The 23,162-nt window shown below is 46.9% G+C and overlaps 1 protein-coding gene across 2 annotated transcripts in view; it reads right to left on the minus strand.

Annotated features, from left to right (window-relative positions):
- Positions 1 to 324: 324 nt before the first annotated feature.
- Positions 325 to 23,162, minus strand: part of LOC129701785 (cation channel sperm-associated protein 3-like) — a 29,559-nt gene continuing 6,721 nt past the window's right edge. The window contains exons 3-8 of one of the 2 annotated variants that reach the window (XM_055643217.1): positions 15,249 to 15,479; positions 12,666 to 12,848; positions 5,816 to 5,956; positions 5,612 to 5,731; positions 3,330 to 3,487; positions 328 to 538 (exon numbers count right to left, since the gene is read on the minus strand). In XM_055643217.1, coding sequence (XP_055499192.1) covers positions 439 to 538; positions 3,330 to 3,487; positions 5,612 to 5,731; positions 5,816 to 5,956; positions 12,666 to 12,848; positions 15,249 to 15,479 — 933 coding nt within the window. In that variant the 3' untranslated portion in view covers positions 328 to 438. Of the gene's footprint in view, positions 539 to 3,329; positions 3,488 to 5,611; positions 5,957 to 12,665; positions 12,849 to 15,248; positions 15,480 to 23,162 lie in introns of both variants that reach the window. The other variant, XM_055643216.1, reaches the window with a different exon arrangement.

Here is a 23,162-nt window from a genome sequence, read left to right on the forward strand (position 1 = left end):
AGTGTGTAGGTTAATTGGCTTTGGTAAAATTGTGAATTGTCCCTAGTGTGTGTAGGATAGTGTTAGTATGTGGCGATCATCGGTCGGTGCCGACTCGGTGGGCCTGTTTCCGCGCTGTATCCCGAGGGTAGTTGAGGCCAGTTCATTGGCTATATTTAAGAGGGTCGTTAGATGTGGCCCTTGTGGCCAAGGGGATCAGAGGGTATCAGGTACGGGATACTGAGTTGGGATCAGCCATGATCATATTGAATGGCGGTGCAGGCTCGAAGGGCCGAATGTCAACAACTTTTCTATATTTCTATGTTTCTTTATTCTTAAACTAAAACTAATATCCTTTGGGGAGACAATTTGGGAGAATGTCAACAACTTGATATTGTTGTGCTTTTATTAGTCTTTTGAACTCCATATTAAATAGTGTAACAATAAGTGTCTTCTTTTTCATTTCATTTCCATTGTAGATGCACCTGGATCATCCTTCCTTTCAGCTTGCAACATGTTCCCCAGAACATACGATATTTCAAAGTAAAGTTGTTGTAATCTAGAGAACAGAGAGCATAATGAAAATATTGTGGATAAGTTCATATGTGATAGGAGCAGAATTAGGCCATTCGGCCCATCAAGTCTACTCCGCCATTCAATCATAGCTTTCCCTCCTAACCCCATTCTCCTACCTTCTCCCCATAACCCCTGATACCTGCACCAATCCAGAATCTATCTACCTCTCTGCTTAAAAATATTCATTGACTTAGCCTCCACAGCCGTCTGTGGCAAAGAATTCCAAAGATTCACCTCACTCTGACTAAATCATTTAAAGAAAAGGCCTAGAAATTCAGCTGCAAATCATATCATTGTATTGTCACTGTGTTCTGATAGCACTGCGGCTCCCACAGACCATAATATAACTCTCTATCGCACAGCTTCCGGTTATTTTAGAGACACAACACAGAAACAGGCCCTTCAGCCCACCGAGTCCATGCTGGCCATCAATGGTTGTTAAACTCTTTAATTCTCCTTCACATTCCCACACAGGCCTCTCAGTCATAGGTCTCCTTCATTGTCAGAGTGAGGCCCAGCGCAAATTAGAGGAACGGCATCTCATATTTTGCTTGGGCAGCTTACAGCCCAGTGGTATGACTATTGATTTCTCTAACTTCAAGTAACCCCAGCATTCCCTCTCTCTCCATCCCTCCCCCACCAAAGTTACAAGGTTAATTCCCGGGATGGCGGGACTGTCATATGCTGAGAGAATGGAGCGGCTGGGCTTGTACACCCTGGAGTTTAGAAGGATGAGAGGGTTTCTTATTGAAACATATAAGATTTGAACACGCTGGAGGCAGGAAGCATGTTCCCGATTTTGGGGGAGTCTAGAACTAGGGACCACAGTTTAAGAATAAGGGGTAAGCCATTTAGAACGGAGACGAGGAAACATTTTTTCTCACAGAGAGTTGAGAATCTGTGGAATTCTCTGCCACAGAGGGCGGTGGAGGCAGGTTCTCTGGATGCTTTCAAGAGAGAGCTAGATAGGGCTCTTAAAGATAGCAGAGTCAAGGGATATGGGAAGAAGGCAGGAAGGGGGGGTACTGATTGGGGATGATCAGCCATGATCCCATTGAATGGCGGTGCTGGCTCAAAGGGCCGAATGGCCTACTCCTGCACCTATTGTCTATTGTCTAATGTCAAAGTCGCACCAGCTTCTCGTTCTCACCCAACAAACAGCTAACAATGGCCTGTTTCCTTCATCATCGTTACATTTTTGCATATCTTTCATTCATTGTTCTTTATCTCTCTACATCATTGTCTATACCTCTCATTTCCCTTATCCAAAACTAGTCTGAAGAAGGGTCTCAACCCGAAATGTCACCCATCCCTTCTGGTTGCGTTAAATCTTTATTGTGTATTGTGTGTTCTTTTTAAGTGTATCGCTGCTGGCAAATTCATTTCACTGCATGTGATGTGCATGTGATGGAAAAAATTGACTGACTTTCTCCAGAAATGCTGCCTGGCCCGCCTAGTTACTCCAGCTTTTCTCCAGTGTCTATCTTTGGTTTAAACCAGCATCCGCAGTTCCTTCCTACACATTCTACCTTTCACACTAGTTCTATGTTATCCCACATTCTCATCCATCCACTACACACTAGGGGTCATTTTCCACAGGCCAATTCAACTACAAACCTGCATGTCTTTTGGGATGTGGGTTGAAAACGGAGCACTTACTTTATGCTAAAAGCAAGATCTAAAGACCAAGTCGCTGAATGGCTTGGCCTGAGGTGGGCATCAAGTGAACCCACACCTTCACACACTAGAGGTCATTAGAGTCTAATCCAGTTTTACACTTCACACTTTAGAGATACAGCATAGAAATGTATTTGGATTTACTAGAATGTTGCCTGGGTTTCAACAACTAAGTTACAGAGATAGGTTATGTCTTTATTCTCTGGAGCGCAGAAGGTTAAGGGGGGACTTGATAGAGGTCTTTAAAATGATGAGAGGGATAGACAGAGTTGATGTGGACAAGCTTTTCCCTTTGAGAATAGGGAAGATTCAAACGAGAGGACATGACTTCAGAATTAAGGGACAGAAGTTTAGGGGTAATATGAAGGGGAACTTCTTTACTCAGAGAGTGGTAGCGGTGTGGAATGAGCTTCCAGTGGAAGTGGTGGAGGCAGGTTCATTTGTATCATTTAAAAATAAATTGGATAGGCATATGGATGAGAAGGGAATGGAGGGTTATGGTATGAGTGCAGGCAGGTGGGACTAAGGGAAAAAAAAGTTGTTCGGCACGGACTTGTAGGGCCGAGATGGCCTGTTTCCGTGCTGTAATTGTTATATGGTTATATGGTTATATGGTTGTTAACGTAGTCAGGATCGAACCCGGGTCTCTGACGCTGTGAGGCAGCAACTCTACCACTGTGTCACTGTACCGCCCTTCCAGGCAGAAGAAGGGTCTCGACCCGAAACGTCGCCTATTTCCTTAGCTCCATAGATGCTGCCTCACCCGCTGAATTTCTCCAGCATTTTTGTCTTCCTTCAATTTTCCAGCATCTGCAGTTCCTTTTTAAACAGCCCTTCTGATTTAGTGGACATGAATATCTAGAGAGAGATGAAGCACGTGTATCTGCAATTTTATGCACGCATGCGGCAGCTCAGTTGACACCTACGTGAAGAGAGACACAAAAAGCAGGAGAACTCAGTGGGACAGGCAGCATCTGTGGAGAGAAGGAATCGGTGACGGGTCGGGTCGAGACCCTTCTTCAAACTCAGGATCAGGGGAGAGGGAGACATAGATATACATAAAGCGTATATTCTACATGAAGTGCCTTTCTACTCACTTGTACAGTGTATTGTCCTGTTCGTCAAGACTCGCAAGGTAAATATCTATGAACGACACACTCGAACACAGATCATCCAGCATCACAAAATCATCGTGACGAAGTGTTTGTTTGAACTTCTCAATCATTTCGGAGAAGCTTTCAAACTGGCTGGTTTTCTAGAATACAGGACACAGGCAGAACATTAATTTCATCCAACGGCTGAATATTTTGAGTAATTTTTTTCTCTTTTTGTGCAGCCTCACCAATTTCTTGATCATCATGTATTGTTCAGCAAAATCTAAATGGCTATCCCTCTATATATTTATATCTGGGGATCAGTTCAGTTTAGTTTACTGACAAGTGTGCCGGGGTGCAGTGAAAAGCTTTTGTTGCGCACTATCCATTTGGCAGAAAGACATAGAAACATAGAAATTAGGTGCAGGAGTAGGCCATTCGGCCCTTTGAGCCAGCACCGCCATTCAATATGATCATGACTGATCATCCAAAATCAGTACCCCATTCCTGCTTTTTTTCCCCCATGTCCCTTGATTCCGTAAGCCCTAAGTTCTCCCACCTGGGAAAGGGAGAGGAGGGGGGGTGCTGCCTCATGGTCAACTCTGCGTGGTGCTCAGACGTGGCAGTCCTGTCCAACTCCTGCTCTCCACACCTCGAACATCTGGCGGTGAAGTGCCGTCCCTTCTACTTCCCAAGGGAATTCACCTCCGTTATCCTGACCGCGGTCTACATCCCACCCCAAGCAGACGTCCGTCTGGCACTGGAGGAGCTGCACGCCGTGGTCAACAAACAGGACAGACTGGGCTTATCCAACGCATTTACCACCACAGTGCAGACTGGGGACTCCCTACAAAAACCTTCAATAAGGCGAACCTCAAGAAACAGTCCTACATGAAGTCAGATTCCACCAAAAATGTCTCCTGCTACACCAGCTGTGGCGGACCTGAACACCCCTCGACCACTGCTACACCACCATCAACGAATGCCTATCGCTCCCCCATATCCCTCGTCCTCATTTCGGTAAGCACCTGGTCCGACCCGGCCGTGTTCTACCGCGGTGCTGCTGGAGTTCCTGCCTACAGGCAGGTGCCCAAGAAGAGTAAGGTGACGTGAAGAGCGCACCCCCAGAGGCTTTGAGGACAGTACAGAGCTGGTCAGGAGGGGCTGGCCCTCAGCAGGACCACTTGGAACAAAAACTCCAGGACTGTTTGGAGTCTGTAGACTGGGTCAATGTTCAAGGACCTCAGCAACAGACTTGAACGAATACGTGCGAACTCCCACAGTCGTTACAGACTTCATAAAGAAATGTGTGGAGGGAACATAATCACTGATGGGGATGAGTCAGAGTATAGAAGAGAGATCGAGCAACTGTCCATATGGTGCCAGCGCAAATAACCTGGCCCTCACTGCATCCCAACAAAAACCTTCCGAGTGTTTATCCTCAAGCGCCTCAGAAACCTTGGATGAACTTTGAGATCATGCACCGGTCTTGGCTGAAGTCCAGACACAGGGCCCATTCATCGGCTCCCTTCCTTCCATCGAGGGATACACAGTGCTGCCTACAAAGGCTGAAGTATCATCAAAGATACACACTCATCTCCCTGCTACCTTGGTAAAGGTACATCTGCAAAAAGGCCTTCCCCACAAAGGGACTCGGACAAAACTCTGATTATTATGAACTCCAATCAGTTTATTTATTCATGGTGTGTAGGATATGAGACAGAAATGTTATGTTCTGGTGCTTAAGCTGTGGCGGGGACCTTTGAATGCAACTCACCTCTCTTGACAACAGGCGAAACCAGCCTTCTGTAGCAGAGAATTCCACAGATTCACAACTCTCTAGGTGAAAAATGTTTTCCTCATCTCAGTCCTAAATGGCCTACCCCTTATTCTTAAACTGTGACCCTTGGTTCTGGACTCCTCCAAGGACTCCAATGAAGACAATATATGATTGCAATTGAGTCATTTACAGTGTATAGATACATGATAAAGGAATGTTACACAAAAAAGCTGGAGGAACTCAGCGGGTGCAGCAGCATCTATGGAGCGAAGGAAATAGGCAACGTTTCCTATTTCCTTCGCTCCATACTGCTGCATGAGTGCCTTCCCGATCCCCACATGATAAAGGAATCGCTGTGATGACATTAATCAGAGTAAAATAGTCTATCCATGTGTTGAAGAAATGCGGGAAATCGAAGGTAGTGTTTCGGCCCGAAACGTCACCTATTTCCTTCGCTCCATAGATGCTGCTGCACCCGCTGAGTTTCTCCAGCATTTTTGTGTACCTGTCTATCCATTATGTCTATGATATGAGCTTGCTGCCTTTGGATTATAGCTTGTTTCTTCTCCATCAATGTTGTTTCTCTTTCAGCTTGGATCCCTTTGTTGAACTCCCTAGTTGTTTCCTGGAAATGAAGATGTAATTTATTGTAACAGTCTTCTCGGGCAGGCTTTAGCTGAGGAACGGTGAAGATGGAAGACAAACCTACCCGGATATTGATGATGATCACTCCAACGAAGAGGTTGAAGAAGAGGAAGCATCCCAGCAAAATGAATCCCGTGATGAAAAGTTGAATGGATTTGTAACCGCGGGCATCCGTTTGAGCTCGAAGATCAGTCCAGCCATCCAACTGAGAGGTAACAGGACACAGCTCAACAATTCTTTACATTAAAGGTTGTCAAATATACAGTAACTATGTTTTTCCACACACCAAATCTTTAGTTGAGGAAAGGACTGCAGGTGCTGGTTTAAATCGAAGATAGCTGGAGTAAAACTCAGCGGGACAGGCAACATCTCTGGAGAGAAGGAATGGGTGACGTTTTGGGTCGAGACCCTTCTTCAGCCCGATGGGCATTATTTAACTTTAGTTTAGTCTAGTTTAGAGACACAGCATGGAAAAAGGCCCTTCGGCCCACCGAGTTCACACCTACCAGCGATCCCCGCACATTAACACTACCGCACACGCACACCGGGGACAGTTCCGTCTACATTTTACCAATTAACCTACAAACCTGTACGTCTTTGGAGTGTTGGAGAAACCCCACGCAGATCACGGGGAGAATGTACAAACTCTGTACAGACAAGCACCCATAGTCAGGATCAAACCCGGGTCTCTGACACTAATGCAGTAACGTTACCGCTACACCACCGTGCCCGCCCACAATAGACACAAAAATGCTGGAGGAACTCAGCACTTCAGGCAGCATATCTGGAGAAAAGGAATAGGTCAAAACCCTTCCTCAGATTGAGCCACGGTAATTTCACAGTAGATATGCAACTGAGACATAGAAACATAGAAACATAGAAAATAGGTGCAGGAGTAGGCCATTCGGCCCTTCGAGCCTGCACCGCCACTCAATATGATCATGGCTGAACATCCAACTCAGTATCCCATACCTGCCTTCTCTCCAAACCCCCTGATCCCTTTAGCCACAAGGGCCACATCTAACTCCCTCTTAAATATAGCCAATGAACTGGCCTCAACTACCTTCTGTGGCAGAGAATTCCACAGATTCACCACTCTCTGTGTAAACATTTTTTTTCTCATCTCGGTCCTAAAAGACTTCCCCCTTATCCTTAAACTGTGACCCCTTGTTCTGGACTTCCCCAACATCGGGAATAATCCTCCTGCATCTAGCCTGTCCAACCCCTTAAGAATTTTGCAAGTTTCTATAAGATCCCTCCTCAATCTCCTAAATTCTAGCGAGTACAAGCCAAGTCTATCCAGACCATCAGGCTCAGTCTGAAAATGGGCTCCGACCCGAAACGTCACCTATTCCTTTATCCAGAGATGCTGCCTGACCCTCTGAGTTACTCCAGCATTCTGCATCCATCTTCAGTATAAACAGCAACTACAGTTCCTTCCTACACCAAATCTTTAACTGTTGCAACCAAAATCATTTTGGCATCATTTTCCAAGTAACATTGAACAGCTTTGCTCTGTCCGTCAGTACCCGCCTACAAGAATAAACTGTACGGAATCTTTTATCTTCTCCATATGATGGTACAGAAGGGATATTTTACTAATCAGTGATAATAAACCCATGGACACCTGGAAACTGCAGCAGACCCATTTCCATGTGAATGTTGGAGGAGGTCAAGGGCTACACCATTGAAACTCCCAAACTGATGGATAATGTTAACACACACTTTGTCACTTGGGAACATATCATGAGTGCCCATCATAAAAAAAAGTTGAAAAATTCCAATTGAAGTGTTCAGGAGAGTTGCTGTGGGAATTTCAGCAATAACTACTTTTTCTTTTCCCCCCCCCCCCCCCCCCCCCTCATTAGTCCATGTAGATCAACCCTTATTAACTCAATAACTCAAATCAGAGGCAGTAAAGTAGCTTAGTTTATAGAGCCGCCGCCTCTTCGTGACAGAGACCCGGGTTCAATCCTGACCTCAGGTGCTTTTGGTTCGAGTGAGATACACAGCATGGAAACAGGCCCTTCGGCCAACTGAGCCCACACCAACCATCCATCACCCGTTCCCACCAGTTATACGCTATCCCGCTTCATACCCTACAATTTACAGAGGCCAATAAATGTACAAACCCGCACGTCTTTGGGATGTGGGAGGAAGCTGCAGCACCCACAGTGGCGGTACGAGGGTAATTCACCTCGAACTCTTTGAAGACGTTGGACCTTGTCTCTGGAACTGTTGCACTAGATGCACTATTGCACCACAGTACTGAGAACTCCATTCTACACTCTGCATTCTCCCTCTGCTCTGCCTATTCGTACGTGAGTTTGACTTGATTGTATTTATGTATCGTGTTTTCTGATTTGACTGGATAGCAGGAAAAACAAAGCTTTCCACTCTACCTCGGTACATGTGACAATAATAAACCTAAACCTATTTGCAAAAGGACTGCTAATTAAATTTAAGCGGTTATTAAATCAACGTGGCTGGGCCCAGTGGCGCAGTGGTAGAGTTGCTGCCTTACAACGCCAGAGACCCGGGTTCAAGTCAAGTCGTCAAGTCAGTTTTATTCATCACGTGCACATAAAGTGCAGTGAAATGAATTTGCCAGCAGCGGTACAATAAAAAAAAAAGAACACACAATACACAATAAAAATTTAACACAAACATCTACCATAGCATTCATCACTGTGGTGGAAGGCACAAAATATGGCCAGTCCTCCTCCATTTCCCCCCGTGGTCGGGACCACAACCCTCCGAAGTCACTGCTGCGGGCATCCAGATGTGCAGATAAGGTAAGTCCAGGTAAGTCCTGAATCGGTGCCTCCCCACCGGAGACCGCGGCTTCAAGTTGGTGGAGGCCGCAGGCCGGTGGTCAAAGATCTAAAATCCCCACCGCACCGCAGCCAGAAGCACCGCAGACCGCAGGGCCGGTGGTCGGAGCTCCTCTCCAGGGATCCCGCTCCGGATGGTAAGTCCCCGCCGCGCCCGCGGTAGAAGTAGGCCGTGGGTTCGAACCTGACTAGAGGTGTTGTCTGCATGGAGTTTGTACATTGTCCCTGTGACCACATCTGATTTCCTCCCACATTCCAAAGACAATAGACAATAAACAATGGGTGCAGGAGTAGGCCAATCGGCCCTTTGAGCCAGCACCGCCATTCAATATGATCATGGCTGATTGGCTAATTGACTTCCGTTAATTGTAAATTGTCCCTGGGGTGTAGGATAATCCTGGTGTATGGGGTGATGGCAGACTCGCTGGGCTGATGGGCCTGTTTTCACGCTGTATCTCTAGCGATTATTACCCCCTGGTGTTTATTAGTAAGTCGGGTGGTACAGTGGCACAGCGGTAGAGTTGCTGCCTTACAGCGCCAGAGACCCTGGTTTCACCCTGACTACAGATGCTTGTCTGTACAGAGTTTGTACGTTCTCCCCGTGACCTGTGTGGGTTTTCTCCAAGAGCTCCAGTTTCCTCCCACACTCCAAAGAAATCCAGGTTTGTAGGTTCATTGGCTTGGTATCAATGTAAATTGTCCCTAGTGTGCGGGGAACGCTGGTCGCCGCAGACTTGATGGGCCGAAGGGCCTGTCTCCACACTGTATCTCTAAAGCCTAGCAAAAAAAAATGATCGGAAGAATTTGTCACACAAAGACTGCAGGTTAAGATAATGATTACCCTTGGTGTTTATTAACAGGTGAAGACTTAACAATTTTAATAATTCCATTATTGGCCAGATGTTGTTAAAACGACAAAAAAAAAGGTTATGTGTACCAATTTCATCTCCAAGGCTCTCAGTCGTATTATTTAATGAATATGTTTGCTCATGACTTGCAAACAGAATCTTTCAGCTTTCATTGATGCTAGGTGGGTGGTTGGATCTGAGCCAAAAAGGCCAGGAAACTCACTGGTTCAACTGTACTGAGGGTATTGGTGTTACAATCAAATTTCCTGTGAAAATATAACCTGCTTTGATCACTATTACCTCTTGAAACTGAGAAGACATATTCCCTCAGCCTTGTATGCTTATTTCATGTTGCAAAGCAGAACCAGGAAGAAGCAAAAGCCCAGCAAGCGGTTCCTGCCCCTTTTGCTGACCTCCAGAGATTTCCCTCCGTGGTGCTAGGCAGTTTAGTTTAGTTTAGTTTAGAAATACAGCAGGGAAACAGGGACTTTTAGCCCGCTGACTCCACCTCGACCGAGCCCCGTAACCCTCGCACTCTCCTACACACTAGGGACAATTTGCAATTTACAATCTTTGCCAAAGCCACAAACTTGTAGGGCTGGGTGTAAACCGAAGATCCCGGAGAAAACCCACCCGGTCATGGGGAGAACGTACAAACTCCGTACGAGCAGCACCCGTGGTCAGGATCGAACCCGGGTCTCTAGCGCTGCAAGGCAGCAACTCTGCTGCAGCTCCGCCATGCTGCCTCATTTGGAACAGTTGTCCCAAAATCAGTTTGTGCCCCGTAATTCTGTATGAGCAAATACTTCTAAGGAGCAATGTCATGCCTAACAAATAAGCACTGTTCCTGAAGAAGTCTGAAGAGTTGTCTCGACCCGAAACATCACCTGTCCACTATTCCTCCAGACATGCTGCCTGACTCACTGAGTTACTATGGAATTTTGCACCCTTCCAATCATGGCTAAAGACATTCCGGTTGTGATACTTGGATCACAGCTGAGAGGTGGCACGGTGGCGCAGTGGTAAAATTGCTGCCTCACAGCACCGGAGACCTGGGTTCGAATCTGACTACGGGCGCCGTCTGTACGCTGTTTGTACGTTCTTCAAGTGACCACGTGGGTTTTCTCCAGGGGCTCCAGTTTCCTCCCACATTCGGTGCAAGTTTGTAGGTTAATCGGATTCAGTAAATTGCCCCTAGTGTGCAGGATAGTGCTGCTGTACGGGGTGATCGCTGGTCGGCACTGACTCGGTGGGCCAAAGGGTCTATTTCCTCACTGTATCTCTGAAGTCCACAGATTTCAAATTTGGTAGCTGGTACCTGTCAAAGTGTCATCTCCACTAGATTCCACATTTCAAAATACAAAGCTTATGGATACATAATAGGAAGCAAGAAAGGAAAAACATGCATTCACATAATACCTTTCATAAACTTAGTCAATCTTGCAGGCAATTAAATGTTTTTAAAAATATAATCACTGTTTTTAATGTAGACAAAATTAGTGTCTAATTAACACCCAACAAGGTTCCATGAAGAATATAAAGGGGTTGTTTTTTTTCTAAATGATGGAGAGATAAAAAGGAACCTACAAATGGAATCTATTACGTCCTTCTAGAAGGTATTCCAACGTTGAACTATTTCTCAGACAACTCTGCATCAGGGAATGTAGACACAAGGAACTGCAGATGCTGGAATCTTGCGTAGAATACAAAGTGCTGGAGTAACCCGGCAGGTCAGGCAGCACCTCCGGAGAAGACGAGGAGCAGTCTGAAGAAGGGTCCCAACCCGAGACGTCGCCCATCTGAGTCTGGGAAAGTGTTCCAACCTGAAACGTCACCTAACAGTCAGAAGAAGGGTCCTGACCCAAAATGCTGCCTATCCATGTCCGCCAGAGATGCTGCATGGCCCACTAACTTACTCCAGCACTTTGCATTCTCTGCATTAGGGAATACATCTCTCCCTTAGTGTGTTAGGGATGTGTCAGCCCAATTATTCCTTTAGTCAACAGCTCACAATGATCAGGTGCTGAAAAAAATCTGATACCAACCAAACCGAGTCTGTAACTTCAATGGAAAATAATAGATGTTACCTAAATCTAAGACAATGGGTTTTTTTAAATCTATTATTTAGATTTATGTACTTGGAGGCTGCATTTGACGTATTGTGTCCAGTCTTGCTCTCCCACTGTAGAAAGAATGTTATTAAGCTGGAAAGAGTGCAGTGAAGATTTATGGGGATGTTGCCAGGTCCTGAGGTACAGGGAGTGGTGGGGCAGGCTAGGACTTTATTCCTTGGAGCGCAGGAGGCCGAGGCAGATCTTATAGAGGTGTATAAAATCAAGTGGGAGATAGATAGTGTGAATGCACAGAGTATTTTACCCAGGGTGGGGGGAATCATTTACCAGTGGACAGAGGTTCAAGGTGAGAGGGGCAAAATTAAATAGGTGACTGAGGGGCAACTGTTTCGCTCAGAGGTTGGTGGGTATATGGAAGGAACTTTCAGAAGAGGCTGGTATGATAACAGCATTTAAAAGACACTTGGACAGGTAGTCCTTGCTTTCTCCCTACTTCACAACCCTTTCCCAGCTCTCCCACAGCCTACTGTCTCCGCCACTTCCTTTCTTCTTCCCCCCCCCCCCCCCCCCCCCCACATCAGTCTGAAGATTTAAGGATAAAGGGGAAATCTTTTAGGACTCAAAAAAAAAAATTCACACAGAGAGTGGTGAATCTCTGGAATTCTCTGCCACAGAAGGTAGTTGAGGCCAGTTCATTGGCTATATTTAAGAGGAAGTTAGATGTGGGCCTTGTGGCTAAACGGATCAGCGGGTATGGAGAGAAGGCAGGTACAGGATACTGAGTTGGGTGATCGGCCATGGTCCTATTGAATGACGGTGCAGGCTCGAAGGGCCGAATGGCCTACTCCTGCACCTATTTTCTATGTTTCTAAGAAGGCTCGACCCGAAACGTCATCTAATCCTTCCCTCCATAGATGCTGCCTCACCCGCTGAGTTTCTCCAGCCTTTTTGTGTCTGCCTTGGACAGGTTCACAGATAGGATATGCTTGGAGGGGTATGGGTTAGATGCAGGAAAATGGGACTGGCTTAGATTGGGCAACTTGGATGGCATGGGCGAGTCGGGCCGAAGGGCCAGTTTCCGTGCAGGGTGCATCTATAATTCAAACATTGTTAATTTGACTCTACTTTTTCAATGCGTTAAAGCTGTACTATTCCATTACCGTCACTAAGCTGAAGAGTGTGAAATACGCTGATTTAAGGCTACCCCAGTTTTCAAAGTCACCGTGTTTTGCATCCCCATAGAAGTTGTATCCAATCAGCGCAAAAACTGTCATCAACAAGAAGAGGAGGAACAGGACGAAGACGACATTTCTGAGCGTTCTCACCAAGGCACCAAACAAGACCTAGAGAACAGGAAGATGAAATCAATGATTAATTCCAGCAAATTACAAGGACCGTGCATAATTTCAACGACTGAGTGCCATTTTATTCACTGCTTAGGACTGACTTCAACTTCTATCTCTGCTGAAACAATCGCATTTTCCTTACAAGACCAATGCAGTGGCTCAGCTGGTAGAGCTGCTGCCTCACAGCTCCAGAGGTCCAGGTTCGATCCTGAGCTCGGTTGCTGTCTGTTGTGGAGTTTGCACATTCCCCTCGTGACCGCGCGGGTTTCCTCCACGTGCTCTGGTTTCTTCTCACATCCCAAAGACATGCGGGTTTGTAGGTTAATTGGCCCTCCGGAAATTGCCCCTGGGAGTGGAGCTCAGGAGGATGAGGGGTAATCTTAGAGAGGTGTATAAAATCATGAGGGAATTAGATAGGGTGAATGCACAGAGACCTTTAGATCCCCTGGAGTTGGGGAATCAAGAACCAGAGGACATAGGTTTGAGGTGAGATGGGAAAGGTTTAGTAGGAACCTGAGGAGCATCTTTTTCACGAGTCGGTATATGGAACGAGGTGCCAGAGGATGGTGGTTGAGGCAGGCACATTACCTCAGTTAAAAGAAATTTGGACTGATACATGGAGAGGCGTCAGGGTTTATGGGGAGAAGGCAGCAGAATGGGGTTAGAATGGAGAGATAGATCAGCCACAATTGAATGGTGGAGCAGACTTGATGGGCCGAATGGCCTAATTCTCCTCCTATCACTTATGATCTTATGACCGTATGAGAGGAAAGGTTTAGAGAGATATGGGCTAATCGCAGTCAGATGAGGCCAATGCAGAAGAGGTTGGCATCAGCAAGTTGGGCTGAAGGGCCAGTTTCCATGCTGTATGGCTCTATAACTATGACTAGTTACGGTGGGAGGTGGTGATGGAGTTTAGAAATAGAGGTGTTGTTACATTGTACAGGATATTGGTGAGCGCTGATGTGGAATAGTGTATAATTTTGGTCCACTGTTTAAGGAATTATAGACCAGCGGAGGAAGCAGTAATGGAGGATTTCATTAGGCTTTCATTTGGTCTGGTACATGGATAGAAATATTTAGAGGGGTATGGGCCAAATACGAGTAGGTGGGAACAGCATAGATGGGGCATCTTGGTCGGCATGGACAGGTTGGGCCGAAGGGCCTGTTTCTGTGCATTAGACACTCTGACCATATGACTTTATATGTGGGGAGTGGATGCAAAGGTGGAACAATACATAACTAGTGACAATGGGTATTTGAGGGTCAGTGTGGAGCCGGTGGGACGAAGGGCCTGTTTCCATGTAGAGACAAAGAATTGCAGATGCTGGTTAATGCACTAAAAGACACAAAGTGCTGGAGTAACTCAGCAGAACAGTCAGCATCTCTGGGGAACGTGGAGGTGACATTTCGGGTCAAGAGACTGACCAACAGCTCTTCCCAGATGTTATCAGGCAACTGAACCATCCTACCACAAATAGAAAGTAGTCCTGAACTACTATCTACCTCTTTGGAGACCCTCAGACTACCTGTGATCAGTCTTTACTGTATTTACTTTGCACTAAACGTTATTCCCTTATCATCTATCCATACGCTGTAAATGGCTCGATTGTAATCAGTCTTTCCGCTGGTTAACACGCAACATAGAAACATAGAAACATAGAAAATAGGTGCAGGAATAGGCCATTCGGCCCTTCGAGCCTGCACCGCCATTCAATATGATCATGGCTGATCATCCAACTCAGTATCCCGTACCTGTCTTCTCTCCATACCCCCTGATCCCTCTAGCCACAAGGGCCACATCTAACTCCCTCTTAAATATAGCTAAACTAACTCCCTCTTAAGTTTAGCAACAAAAGCCTTTCACTGAACCTCGGTACACATGACAATAAACTAAACTGAACTGGACTGCACTGAATCAGAAGAAGGGTCCTGAGCTGAGACATCACCTATGCTTGTTGCCCAGAGATGCTGCTTGACCTGCTGAGTTGCTCCGGCACTTTGTGGCCAGTGCCATATTGACCAATCGATCAATAACGCTCCAATAATGATCAAGATGGGGGCGGCACAGTGGCTCAGTGGTAGAGTTGCTGCCTTACAGCGCTTGAAGAGCCTGAGACCCGGGTTCGATCCAGACTACGGGTGCTGTCTGTACGTTCTCCCCGTGACTGTGTGGGTTTTCCCCGAGATCTTTGGTTTCCTCCCACACTCCGAAGACGTACAGGTTTGTAGGCTAATTGGCTGGTATAAGTGTACATTGTAAATTGTCCCCAATGTGTACGCAGGATAGTGTTAATGCACGGGGGGGGGGGGGTCGTTGGGCGGTGCGGACTCCGTGGGTCGAAGGGCCTGTTTCCCCGCTGTATCTCTAAACAAAACTAAGCTAAAATGATTTACCTGCAAACCACGGATAAGTGAGATGGCCCTGAGAATCCTAAGTGGCCGCACTATATGAAACCAGGACATGACGCGTGAATTTCTTATGAGAAAGAAGCGCTGGATGTAAGATAACAACAGCACGATGAAGTCAAATACATTGAATCCAGATCTCCAGTATTTAATTGGATCAACGTACATCTTCGCGATGAACTCCACGGTATAAATTGCCAAGAACAACTGTTCCGCCACCTAGATAAGAGAACACAAATTAATTGAGATTGAAAAGGTAAATCCAGTCAAGTTGCAAAGGGAGAGTTCCAAGGATGATCAAAGGATCAAAGGTTATTTATTAGTCACATACACCATAGGTGTAGTGAAATGCTCGTTGCCAATGCAGCACATAAAAAAAGAATACAGACATAACAATAATAAAGAAATTTAAACATAAAAAAACAACCCCCCACAATGGTTCCCAATATGAGGAAAGGCACCATGTCCGGTCCCCATCGCCAAGTCCACCCATAGTCGGGCCTATTGAGGCCTCCGCAGTTGCCTTTACGGAGGCCCGATGTTCCAGGCCGTTCTCGCCGGATGATGGTGCTCCGGCGTCGGGAGAATCCTCACAGCGGCATGGGACACCTGGAGCGGCCGCATCCCTTACCGGAGACCGTGGCATCCGAAGCTGGCAGGCCGCGCTGGATGGAGCTTCACCACTGGCGATCTCGGCGAGAGATCCCAGGCTCCCAATGTAAAGTTCAGCGCTGCCGCCCGCGGCTGGCCGCTCCACAGATCCGCAGCTCCGCGATGTTTCAACGGCGGTCTCAGCATTCCGAGTTCCAGCGCGGCGACCCAGGCAAGGCATCGCCCGCCCCGCTCCGCCGTAGCGCACCAGCGCTGCGCCGCCGCCGAAGCCAAGGTTCTGGCCGGTCCTGTCAGGAAACGCCGCTCCAGGCCCTCTGGTAGGCCGCGAGGCCGGGTCGAAGATGCTGCCCAGAGAAAAGCTGCCTCTCCGACCAGGTAGGGACCCTGAAAAGTAGTTTCCCCCTTCCCCCCCCCCATAAAAAAGACCAGAGCTCCAGAAACAAAACACTAAAACACACTAAAAATTTAAAAAAGAGTGAAAAAGCGGACAGCTGCAGGCTGGGCAGCCATACCATACAGGACGGAGCCCCCGATGTTGCAAGGACAAGAGGGCCTGAGCTACGGGGAGAGGTTGAGCAGGCTGGGACTGGGAGGATGAGGAGCGATCATATGGAGGTGTACAAGATCATGAGAGGAAGAGATTGGGTAAAGTGCTTTACCCAGAGTGTGGGGAATCGAGAACCAGAGGACATAGGTTTAAGTTGAGGGGGGAAAGAATTAATAGGAACCTGAGGGGTAACATTTGTACATTAAGGGTGGTGGGTATATGGAATGAGCTGCCGGAGGAGGCAGTTCAGGCAGGTAACATATTAGAGACATTTGTAGTATCACGCGTATAGGATAGGTTTGGAGGGATGTGGGCCAAACAAGGGGAATGGGACTAGTGTAGTTAGGGCATGTTGGTCGGCATGGGCAAGTTGGGTCGCAAGGCCTAAATCTTTTAGGACCGAGATGAGGAAAACATTTTTCACACAGAGAGTGGTGAATCTCTGGAATTCTCTGCCGCAGAAGGTAGTTGAGGCCAGTTCATTGGCTATATTTAAGAGGGAGTTAGATGTGGCCCTTGTGGCTAAAGGGATCAGGGGTTATGGAGAGAAGGTAGGTACAGGATACTGAGTTGGATGATCAGCCATGATCATATTGAATGGCGGTGCAGGCTCGAAGGGCCGAATGGCCTACTCCTGCACCCATTTTCTATGTCTATGTTTCCACGCTGTATGACTCTATGACAAAGTTCTATCAAAAAACTAACACATCCATCCAATACTTGAGCTCTACAAGACAAATATTTTCAATTGTGGGAATAATCTATCCTCTTTCATAGTTTGTGGATATATGTACTTTTTTTAGGCCATATTTTTGAAAGATGCATTATTTAATGCTGATTATGTGAGGTGCATTGGCAGGACAAAAATAGAAACATGGTAATGGTAGAAAAGAATAGGTGCAGGAGTAGGCCATTTGGCCCTTTTGTTATGAGCCTTTATAAATCGCACTGGGATGTAATGTTAAAATTGTACATTCAATATGATCATTTTGGCCAAATGATCAACAAAATAGAGAAACAGAGGAGATTTACTAGAATGTACCCAACAACTAAGTTCAGAGATAGCTTTTCCCTCATATTCCTTGATTCCTTTAGCCTTAAGAGTTAAATCTAACTCTCTCTTCGATAGTACAGGTCAGGGGTTATGGGGAGAAGGGGTTGAGAGGGAAAGATAGATCAGCCATGATTGAATGGCGTAGACTTGATGGGCCGAATGGCCTAATTCTGCTTCTATCACATGAACTTATGAACAGTTGTAATAGTCTTTGCGGAAGATAATGAAAGATAATGGAAATAAATATGAACAATGTCTGGTCAAGTCTAAGTAAGTCAACACTGGAACATTGTATTTCATTCCTTCTACACAAGTACATTAAAGAAAATGGAACCAAGAGTAGTCCACCTGGCCCCTCAAACCTGCCCCACCATTCAATATATACTTCCCTCATCTCCCTCAGCCCTAATGAGTGCCAATCCTACACAACCCTCAATTCCACAGTCTTTCATTAATTTATCTACTTCCTCTTTAAATAACTCCAGTGATGGACCCCCACAACCCACTCTGTGAGAGGGAATTTCCATGGACCTCAGTACTTAATGACTGCTCCCTTATCATGCACCTCTGTCCCAATAGACAATAGACAATAGGTGCAGGAGTAGGCCATACGGCCCTGCAAGCCAGCACCGCCATTCAATGTGATCATGGCTGATCATCTACAATCAGTACCCCATTCCTGCCTTCTCCCCATATCCCTTGACCCTGCTATCTTCAAGAGCCCTATCTAACTCTCTCTTGAATGTTTCCAGCAAACCGGCCTCCACCGCCCTCTGAGGCAGAGAATTCCATAGACTCACAACCCTCTATGTGAAAAAGTATTTCCTCATCTCCGTTCTATACCGCTTACCCCTTATTCTTAAACTGTGGCCCCTGGTTGTGGACTCCCCCAACATCGGGAACATGTTTCCTGCCTCTAGCGTGTCCAAACCCTTAATAATCATATATGTTTCAATAAGATATCCTCTCATCCTTTTAAATTCAAGAGTATACCAGTCCAGCCGCTCCATTCTCTCAGCATATGACAGTCTTGCCATCCCGGGAATTAACTTTGTGAACCAACGCTGCACTCCCTCAATAGCAAGAATGTCCTTCCTCAAACTTGGAGATCAAAACTGCACACGATACTCCAGGTGTGGTCTCACTAGGGCCTTGTACAACTGCAGAAGGACCTCTTTGCTCCCCTCATTCAAGACTCTCCCTTGATTGAAAACTTCTCACAATAAATCTCGTCATGTGCCCTTAGGATCCTGTAAGTTTCAATAAGACCCTATCCTTAAAGAATGGATCGATTTGGTTTATATTCACTGGAATTTAGAAGGATGTGAGGGGATCTTATAGAAACATATACAATTTTTAAAGGATTGGACAGGCTAGATGCAGGAAAAATGTTCCCCATGTTAGCAGAGTCCAGAACCAGGGGTCACAGTTTAAGAATAAAGGGTATTTTAGGACTAAGATGAGGAAATACTTTTTCACCCAGAGAGTTGTGAATCTGTGGAATTCTCTGCCACAGAAGGCAATGGAGGCAAATTCACTGGATGTATTCAAGAGAGAGTTAGATATAGTTCTTATGGCTAACAGAATCAATGGATATGGGGAGAAAACAGGAACGGGCTACTGATTTTGGATGATCAACCATGATCATATTGATTGGCGGTGCTGGCTTGAAGGGCCGAATGGCCTACTCCTGCATCTGTTTCTATGTTTGTATCTGCCGGAGGAGGTAGTTGAGGCAGGTATTATTGCAACGCTTAAGAGACATTTAGACAGATACTGGAAAGGAGAGATTTAGAGGGCTACGGGCCAAACGCAGGCAGGTGGAACTAGTGTAGATGGGAGATAGACACAATAAACTGCAGTAACTCAGCGGGAGAGGCAGCATCTCTGGAGAGAAGGAATGAGTGATGTTTCCGGTCGAGACCTTTCATCAGACTGCTTAGGGATAAGGGAAACGAGAGATATAGAGGGTGATGTGGAGAGATAAAGGACAATGAATGAAAGACATTAAAAAAGACTGGTCTGCCCCAACAGCTGCTGACAACGTTCTACCGCTGCACCACAGAGAGCATATTAACGTATGGCATCTCTGTGTGGTATCTCAGCTGCACGGAAGCGGAGAGGAGAGCTCTTCAGCGTGTCGTCCACAGAGTGCAGAGGATCATTGGGACAGAGCTACCAGCCTTGGAGGGCATCTACCACACACGGTGCCTCAGGAAGGCCGTCAGCATCCATAAAGACTCATCACACCCCTGTAACGGACTGTTCGAACTACTTCCCTCCGGCAGACGTTACAAGGCCTTCTACGCCTGAACCTGCAGACTCAGAAACAGCTTTATTCCCAGAGCTATAGTGGCTCTGAACCGGCCCTGCTGAGTGCCCCCCATCCCCCCTGGACTGTCTCCCTCGGATGGTCACGACACACAGCTTATTTATTTATTTTACTTTTCTTTTTCATCGGTTGGAAGCTGCATACTAAATCTCGTTGCACTGACGTGCAATGACAATAAAAAAAAAATGTTTTAAATATATTATTACTATATGCAAAAAAGTAACGATGACAAATGAAACAGGTGATTGTTGTTGGGTTGTTGTAAGCTGCTTGTAGGGTGAAAATGAGAAGTTAGTGTGACTTGGGTGGGGGAGGGATAGAGAAAGAGGGACGTAATGCCGGGGCTACCTGAAGTGAGAGCAATCAATATTCATATCACTGGGCTGTAAGCTGCCCAAGCGAAATATGAGATGCTGTTCCTCCAATTTGCGTTTATCCTCACTCTGACAATGAGGGAGACCAAGGACAGAGAGGTCTGTGTAGGAACGGGAAGGAGAATTAAAGTGTCTAGCAACCGGGAGATCAGGTTGGCTCACGCGGGCTGAGCTAAGGTGATCGCCCAGTCTGCCTTTGGTCTCGCCGATGTACAAGAGTCCACATCATGAACAACGGATACAGTAGATGAGGGTGGAGGAGGTGCAAGTGAACCTCTGCCTAACCTGAAACGACTGTCGGGGTCCCTGGACAGAGTCGAGGGAGGAGGTATAGGGACAGGTGTTGCATCTTCTGCAGTTGCAGGGGAAGGTGCCTGGCTTAGGGGTGGTTTGGGTGGGAAGGGATGAGTTAACCAAGGAGTTGCAGAGGGAATGGTCTCTGTGGAAGGCGGAAACGGGTGGAGATGGGAACATTTGTCTAGTGGTGGGATCCCGTTGGAGGAGGCGGGAATTTCTGAGGATTATGTGTTGTATGCGACGGCTGATAGAAACATATAAACATAGAAATTAGGTGCAGGAGTAGGCCATTCGGCCCTTCGAGCCTGCACCGCCATTCAATATGATCATGGCTGATCATCCAACTCAGTATCCCGTACCTGCCTTCTCTCCATACCCTCTGATCCCCTTAGCCACAAGGTCCACATCTAACTCCCTCTTAAATATAGCCAATGAACTGGCCTCGATTACCCTCTGTGGCAGAGAGTTCCAGAGATTCACCACTCTCTGTGTGAAAAAAGTTCTTCTCATCTCGGTTTTAAAGGATTTCCCCCTTATCCTTAAGCTGTGACCCCTTGTCCTGGACTTCCCCAACATCGGGAGCATTCTTCCTGCATCTAGCCTGTCCAACCCCTTAAGAATTTTGTAAGTTTCTATAAGATCCCCTCTCAATCTCCTAAATTCTAGAGAGTATAAACCAAGTCTATCCAGTCTTTCTTCATAAGACAGTCCTGACTTCCCAGGAATCAGTCTGGTGAACCGTCTCTGCACTCCCTCTATGGCAATAATGTCCTTCCTCAGATTTGGAGACCAAAACTGCACGCAATACTCCAGGTGTGGTCTCACCAAGACCCTGTACAACTGCAGTAGAACCTCCCTACTCCTATACTCAAATCCTTTTGCTATGAAAGCTAACATACCATTCGCTTTCTTCACTGCCTGCTGCACCTGCATGCCTACTTTGGGGTGGAAGGTAAGGACTGGGGGGCACTGTCTCTCTTGCGACTAGGGGGAGGGGCAACAAGGGCGGAGCAGCGGGATACCGAGGAGACACGAGTGAGGACCTCATGGGAGAGTGGAACCCCCCCCCCCTTCCCTAAAGAATGAGGACATTGCGGATGTTCTGTTATGGAACACCTCATCTTGGGCACAGATGTGGCGTAGACGGAGGAATTGGGAGTAGGGGATAGAGTCTTTACATGAAGCAGTGTGGGAAGAAATGTGATCAAGATAGTTGCGGGAGTCAGTGGGTTTGTAATAGACGTCAGTCAATAGTCTATTTCTTGTGATGGAGACTGTGAGATGAAGAAAGGGGGGGAGGGTGGTGTCAGAGATGGTCCAAGTAAATTTGATGCAGGATGAAAATTGGGGGTGAAGTTGATGAGGTCCATGAGTTCTGCATGGGTGCAGGAGGTAGCACCGATGCAGTCATCAATGTAACGGAGGTAGAGTTCGGGGATAGGGCCAGTGTACGCCTGGAACAGGGATTGTTCAACGTGCCTTACAAAGGGGCAGGCACAGTTGGGGCCCATGCGGGTGCCCATAGCTACGCCTTGGAATTGGAGGAAGTGGGAAGAGTCAAAGGAGAAGTGGTTGAGGGTAAGGACCAGCTCCGCTACGTGGAGTAGCATTTAGTAGCGGGAAATTGGATGATTCTGCGATCAAAGAAGAAATGGAGGGAGAGAGACCGGGGGAGGGGAGAGGAAGGGAGGGGAGAGGAGGGGAGGAGATAGAAACATAGAAACATAGAAAATAGGTGCAGGAGTAGGCCATTCGGCCCTTCGAGCCTGCACCGCCATTCAATATTATCATGGCTGATCATCCAACTCAGTATCCCATCCCTGCCTTCTCTCCATACCCCCTGATCCCTTTAGCCACAAGGGCCACATCTAACTCCCTCTTAAATATAGCCAATGAACTACCTTCTGTGGCAGCGAATTCCAGAGATTCACCACTTTCAGTGTGAAAAATGTTTTTCTCATCTCGGTCCTAAAAGATTTCCCCCTTATCCTTATACTGTGACCCCTTGTTCTGGACTTCCCCAACATCGGGAACAATCTTCCTGCATCTAGCCTGTCCAACCCCTTTAAGACCTTACTGGTGGAGGATGGAGGTGTAGAGTGACTGAACGTTCATTGTGAAGATGAGGGAGAGGGGGCTCGGAAAGCGGAAGTCATTAAGGGGGACGAAGGGCACGTGAGGTATCTTGGACATAGGTCGGGAGAGATCGGACCAGGAGGCAGGAGCAGACAAAAACAATGGGTCGGCCAGGGCAGTTGTGTTTGTGGATTTTGGGGAGAAGGTAAAAACAGGCTGTGCGGGTCTGGGAAATGATACTGTTGGAGGCTGTGGAAGGCAGACACCAGAAATGATGAAATCAGTAATGATGTGTGAGATTACGGTCTGTGGGATCTTGGTCCAAGGATAAGTAGGAGGAGGTGTCTGAGAGTCATCGCCTGGCCTCAGCAATGGTAGAGGTCAGCGAGCCAGACTACCACGGCACCTCCCTTGTCGGCGGGTTTGATTATAATGTCAGGGGTGCTGCAGAATTGCTGCAGAGTGAGCGGAGGGCTGTACGTTGAGAGGAGGTGAGGTTGGAGTAAGGGAGTGGAAAAGTGATGGCCGGGGTGAGCGTTGGGCTGAAGGGCCTGTTTCAACAATCTTTGACTCTATGACTGCATCATTCTTCAAAACACCAAAGAGTCAT

Source organism: Leucoraja erinacea, chromosome 11, assembly GCF_028641065.1.
Source record: "Leucoraja erinacea ecotype New England chromosome 11, Leri_hhj_1, whole genome shotgun sequence".
NCBI classification, from domain to species: Eukaryota; Metazoa; Chordata; class Chondrichthyes; order Rajiformes; family Rajidae; genus Leucoraja; species Leucoraja erinaceus.